Below are 6,275 nucleotides of genomic sequence, written 5' to 3'. Positions count from 1 at the left end.
ATTTTGTAATTGTTTTATTTTCAATGTTTACCTGAAAAAAAAAAAAAAAACCTAGGCTATACTAGGACTAACTAAAGTAAAGTAGGACTGAGTAGGCCTAATGGACACTTACTATTTTGTGACAACCATTTGTGACAACTATAGTGTGGCACTTTACAATGGCTATAATGGTGTACATGTTAAGGCCAATTCACACAGCACAGACAAACGCCAACAAACTAGTCTGTTGGAGTATGTTGGATCAGTGTGTTAGCCCCGTTGGCATTGGTTGGAGTTTGTTTTCACCCAACTGAACATGCTTATAGATATAGAGTTGGTCGGTGTCTGTTGGTGCAGTGTGAACATGATTATTTTTCATAAGATTCTAGATCCAACGGCCAACTTGTTTGTTGCTGTTTGTCTGTGCGGTGTGAATTGGCCTTTAAGAAGCTTTTTTGGTAAGCAAGACTATAGTACATGTATATGTGCTTAAACACAACCTCATTTAAATAATTTAAAAAAGACTTACCCTAAGAAATTTTCACTGCAGTAGGCCTAAAAAGTCTGACAAGTAGTCTCCCTTACTATAATTGACATAAAAAGGCCACGTCACACTTCTTTATTGCTTTTCTCACGCGCTGAATAGAATATGCAGTCATGCACCTGTTGCCCACCAACAGTCTGGAGCTACTGGCGAGCCGCGCCGTCCATTCCAGAACGGAAGGCGCGCGTTCCTGCCTCTTGCAGTCATCGCTTGCGCGGGATTCAGTAGATGCTCGGGAAGGATGAATGAAGGTGTCTCGCGCCATCGGAATTTTGTGGGCGGTGAAGAGAAAGTAAGGAACATGATCTAACTTTTTTATGGACCGCGTCAGACTCTGGAACCGTGTAGCCTATATATATGGGCGGTGATGGAGAGATTATGCACAGATCATCAGGGAGCTGAGCAGGCAACACCGATCGCTTTGGGACTCTAATTAACCACAGAGAGAGCTACATCCCTCACCACTGACAGCCTTACAGCAAAACGCGCAACCGAGAGCTGAAGACAAACTTCCAGATCACAGACATCATGGGACTGCTGCGTGTTGAAGAGCTGGTAAGTTTTGTGCTGATGCATGCAGAGCTTTCTGGGAGTCTCATCTGAATGTTGACATGTTATCAGCTTCAGCTAGCTTCAACATTTATATAGTTAGAATTTTGTGCAAGATAAACGTGCAAAAATCCCATGCAAATGCGTGTTTACTTAGAAACGCACATACACAAATTTGACAAAGCTGTGTATGCTGAAATGTTGTAAGACAAAACGAAACTTATTACCTAAAGATTTATTATAAAGAAAATTGGGTTGCACTTTATTTCAAGGTGTCCTTGTTACAGTGTAATTATACATTTAAGTATTGAGTAATATTAATTAACTAGTTAGGGTTAGTATTACAGTTTGGTTTAGGGTTACTTGCATGTAATTATGCATAATTTTTTTTTATTTTAATAGTAAGTACATGTAACTTGTGTAACAAGGACACCTTAAAATAAAGTGTTACCGAAAATTGTTAACTAAAATTATAGGCTACAATTGAAATATAGCGGAAGAGGAAAAATGCTAATAGTAAAAAACATATGAAATGCTAAATTTACTAAAACAGAAATAAATTCAATAAACATAAAGCTAAAAGAAAATAACAAAACTAAAACTTAACTTAAAATTTAAATAATAAATGAAAAATATAAAATTAAAAGCGAAATTAAAAATATTAATATGCTGTAATAGTATCAGTAATACTAAAATAACACTATTTACTGTTACAGCAAACTACAATTGTAGCATTTACAATGAAAAGTATTGAAAAACAAGAAAAAGAAAGGCAGTTCATAACAAAGAGAGAAGTTACAATAAGGAAAGACCACAAGAGAAAGTGCATAAAATAAAATATACAAGAGAAAAATGTTTGTGTTTACATATTATCATAAGGAAAGTGAAGAAATAAAGAACAGGCTATAACAAACAGAAAGAAAGTACACAAAAGAAAGAAGGAAAATAAAAGAGGAAAATAAACATGAGTGTGAGAGGGGGGTGGAGCAGTGTGATGTTATTATATATCTGTCAACGATTAAGAAGGATCCAGGGTGTCTAGAATGACCCAACTGCACAGGCCTGTCCTCCTATTTTAAACAACTGAAATGACACAAATGTGTGTAATTATTTTTTTAGGTTCTCAAAACAGCTGAACACTCTCTCCACCCCACCCACACAATCACTAAATTAAACTACATCTGCTTTAAACTGCACACTTGTTCTTTCTTTGGAAGCTGTTCAGTCCTTGAAACTGAGTATGTAAAAGCTGTGGTCGCACTAGAGTTGCTCGGGCTCCATTGACTTTAATTCGTACGTATATGAGATCCAAGACTGATGAGTGTCACGTCCAATCACAGGTCACCGGGAAGAGAGGCGAAGGAAAGGTGTCTGGAGGTGCCTGTGCAGAGGTGTTTGGTGCAGGAGAATATGAAACCAGCATCATTCAGGAGAAACAGGATGGACTTCAGACACAACAGGACCTGAATGACACCACCCAGAATGACATCAAACCATGTGAAGAGAACCTCAAACTCAATGTAATAATGAATACAACTTGATAAAAGTGAACATGGCTACAATTTCATATAGTAACATAGTCATTTTTTTAGGTTGACCGATCAGGACAGCTAAAACTAGAAACTGTAGAAGACCTCTTCAATATTTTGCAGCTGAGGAAGAGGAGAAAGGAAAGGAAGATTCAAATGCCAAAGAAACAGCCAGAGCCTGATATCCTGGTGAGTAACTCCTTCCATAATGCATTACAAATATGGCTATATCATAAAGATTTGAGGTTTAATTATAACCTAACATTATTTCAGCCTGAAACCGTGGACCAGGCTTTGTTCCTAAAGGCTGTCACAGAGAATAAAATGCCTGTTATTGAGAAATATTTAGCAGATGGTGGAGACCCCAATGCCTGCGATCATGTGAGTGTATAACACAAGAACACACACATCTCACACTTTCCTTCACTTGTGCTGTTAAGTCCTGCAGAATTAAAAGAATAGTTCACCAAAAAAAAAAAAAATACTTGGAAATTATTATTGAAATTATTTGTTCACCAACATTCTTCAAAATATCATCTTCTGTGTTCCACAGAAGGTTTGGAACAACATATATGTGACCCTGGATCACAAAACCAGTCTTAAGTCGCTGGGGTATATTTGTAGCAATTGCCAACATTACATTGTAGGTCAGAATTATCGATTTTTTTATGCCAAAAATCATTAGGATGTTAAGTATAGATCATGTTGCATGAAGATAGTTTGTAAATTTCATACCGTAAATATATCAAAACTTAATTTTTGATTTTCTCAATATTTAGATTTTTTGCACCTTCAGATTCCAGATTTTCAAATAGTTGTATCTCGGCCAAATATTATCCTAACAAACCAATGGAAAGCTTATTTATTCAGCTTTCAGATGATGTATAAATCTCAATTTCAAAAAAATGTACACTTATGACTGGTTTTGTGGTCCAGGGTCACATATAGCAGTAATGTTTTTTTTTGTTGTTGTTGTTTTTTTGTTGGTAATAATTACTTTGAATTCATTTTTAGTTTAGCTTTAGTTTTAGTTATTTTGGTTCTTCAACTTCAAATTATTTTATTTTACTGTAGTTGGCAACATTTTGAGTTTTAGTTTTTTAGGTTTTTTCTAATATTTAGATTTTATTTTTATCCTCTTAATTTCAATTAACAACCAAAAAATGAACAGTTTTTGTTAGCAATATCAATACGATCGACTCTCTTGTTCTCTCTCTTTCAGTTTAAGCGCTCAGCTCTACATAAAGCCAGTGCCCAAGGTCACACAGAGATCATGCAGAAGCTCCTGGAGAGTGGAGCATCCATGGATCAAAAAGACAAGGTAGCACAGATGGTGGATGTGACTGTTACACCAGTGCTGCAAGAATATCATCTCACAGTTATTTTATATTATAATTCTGAGATGCAGTTTCTTTATTGCTTGTTCATAGCTGGATGCCACAGCTGTGCATTGGGCCTGTAGAGGTGGAAGCCTGCCTGCCCTGGAGCTGCTTCTCAATAAAGGAGCCAAATTCAACTCCAGAGACAAGGTAGATAGAAAGATCCTGCAAACATATTGTCACCAGATGGATTTTTGGATAGTGGTAATAACATTCACAAATCATTCTCGTGCTTTTCTTACAAAAGTTTTTGCAGCAAATAACGATGAAGCAATTTTAATCCTTCTTGTTATTAAAGTTTTCAATGTGCCTCTGGCAGCACTGTAGTTTGCACTCTTAGCACAAAATGTACTAACCATAACCAAAACTCTTGTTGTGTATCTTCAGCTATGCAGCACACCCCTGCATGTTGCAGTTCGTACGGGACATTACGAATGTGCTGAGCATCTTATTCACTGTGGAGCTGATGTAAATGCTAAAGACAGGGTAAGAACTCTTTCTGCACTCTTTTCAAATATTTTCCAAAACATTCAGAATCTTTTACATGGTTACTTTCATATAATATATTACTTGATATATAAGATATCATAATCTAATTTGAAATGGACTATTTTTGTGTAATTTTGAACAGCAAATTTAAGATATGAATGCATTTTCCCACATTTAGTTCTTCTTCTCTAATGCCAATGCATTTTGTTTGTGTAGGAGGGAGACACACCAATGCACGACGCAGTGAGGATAAACAGATTTAAAATGATAAAACTGCTGATGATGTATGGAGCCAGTCTAAATGCCAAAAACAATGTAAGTTCAATTAGGGTACATACAATCCTTACTATATGATGTTGAAGTTTGCATGGTGCTTCTAGAGACCGATTGAGGCACTACAGGATTCTGTACTGACTCCACAATATCAAAAATAAGATAAGCAAACAGATTTATAATGCTTGATTCTTTTGTAACTAAGTGACAATGCAAATAGCCAGTGCAAAAAGAATTGTCTCATACTGTGTTTCTCAGAAGTTAGTAAATCTGTTCAAATAGGTATATTTTAGTGGATATATCCTAAAATTATCTGTTATTTACAGGATGGAAAGACACCAATGGAGACTCTGCTTTCATGGCAAAAAGGTGTGAAAAACATCCTGAATAACTTTAATGAAGAGGAAGCACCAAATCCAAATGTACATCTTTTCAACATCCATCCCTATGCTGAAGTGTTATAAAATGCTTTTTCTCTGTCTTTTTCTTTTTCTTTCTTTCTTTCTTTCTTTCTTTCTTTCTTTCTTTCTTTCTTTCTTTCTTTCTTTCTTTCTTTCTTTCTTTCTTTCTTTCATGTTAAATGTTAAATTAAACAGTACTTTGCAAATTACATAATGATGACGCTAATTGCTGGCGATAGAGCGTCTGAAATATTGTTGAGGTTATTTGTAAATATCGTTTTTTCACTTGTCTGACTTGATTTTGAGAGCAAAGAATCTTCGGTGGGTGGCACAAGGCATGAATATGTGTGAGTGGTTGTATGTTTGTTTAAGGTAATTATTTAATATTATTTTAATTTCATAACTTGTGACTGCATTTTAAAAATGTCCATGGCAGTTTGAGCTACTGGAAAAATGTCGACAGACTGGAGGCAGAACTATAAGTGTTCAGAAATGGAACAGAATGTGAACGCTGGTCTAAGAATGTTTGTTATGATGGATATTACTGTAATTGTTATGTAATTATGGACTGGATTTGTGAAAGACTTTGGCACTGGGTACATGGACATCCCTTATGAAATGCATTGGTATATGTTTTGTAAATATTTATTTTAAACCCTTAAATGTAATTGTGAATCACTTGAAATATATGTGAATAAAGTGTTTTGGTATGAGCCACCAAGTGTTTCCTGATGTAACTTCCTTATATTAGCATTTTCTTTATATATATAATGACAAAAAATATGGACAGTGAGCCTATAAACTTAAATTTGTTTATTTAGTTTTACGTTCTTTATATAAACACAAACTGTAAATGCCACTTTAATGTCTCCAAGCAAGAACTGACTTTGTATTTAGGCCTCATTGTCTATTAAGAAGAAAGCAATCTAGACAAGAATAACTATCATCTTTGACAATCCTTCTTAATGTTTTGCACAGCCTCTTCTGTTTTTTCTTATTCTATTTGGCATCTTCTTGTTCGCTTATTATCTTTTATTACTTGCTGATGTAATTACTTTGCAATGTACTTTTGTTTGGTATTTTAATGTAGGAATATTTGTATGTTGTTATTATTTATTTATTCTTGTATTTT

At 34.9% G+C, this 6,275-nt stretch overlaps 1 protein-coding gene across 1 annotated transcript; it reads left to right on the top strand.

The window, feature by feature from the left end:
* Positions 1 to 691: 691 nt before the first annotated feature.
* ankrd1a (ankyrin repeat domain 1a (cardiac muscle)) lies at positions 692 to 5,862 on the top strand. Its single transcript, XM_079385774.1, has 9 exons — positions 692 to 1,078; positions 2,413 to 2,592; positions 2,665 to 2,790; positions 2,875 to 2,982; positions 3,824 to 3,922; positions 4,032 to 4,130; positions 4,368 to 4,466; positions 4,686 to 4,784; positions 5,069 to 5,862. The coding sequence occupies exons 1-9, from the start codon at positions 1,052 to 1,054 to the stop codon at positions 5,204 to 5,206; spliced, it is 975 nt and encodes a 324-aa protein (XP_079241900.1). The 5' UTR covers positions 692 to 1,051; the 3' UTR covers positions 5,207 to 5,862.
* The last annotated feature ends 413 nt before the right edge of the window (positions 5,863 to 6,275 follow it).

This window comes from Barbus barbus, assembly GCF_936440315.1.
Source record: "Barbus barbus genome assembly, chromosome: 30".
NCBI lineage: Eukaryota > Metazoa > Chordata > Actinopteri > Cypriniformes > Cyprinidae > Barbus > Barbus barbus.
The sequence above is the reverse complement of the archived record's forward strand: the minus strand, read 5'-3'. Positions and strand labels throughout refer to the sequence as shown.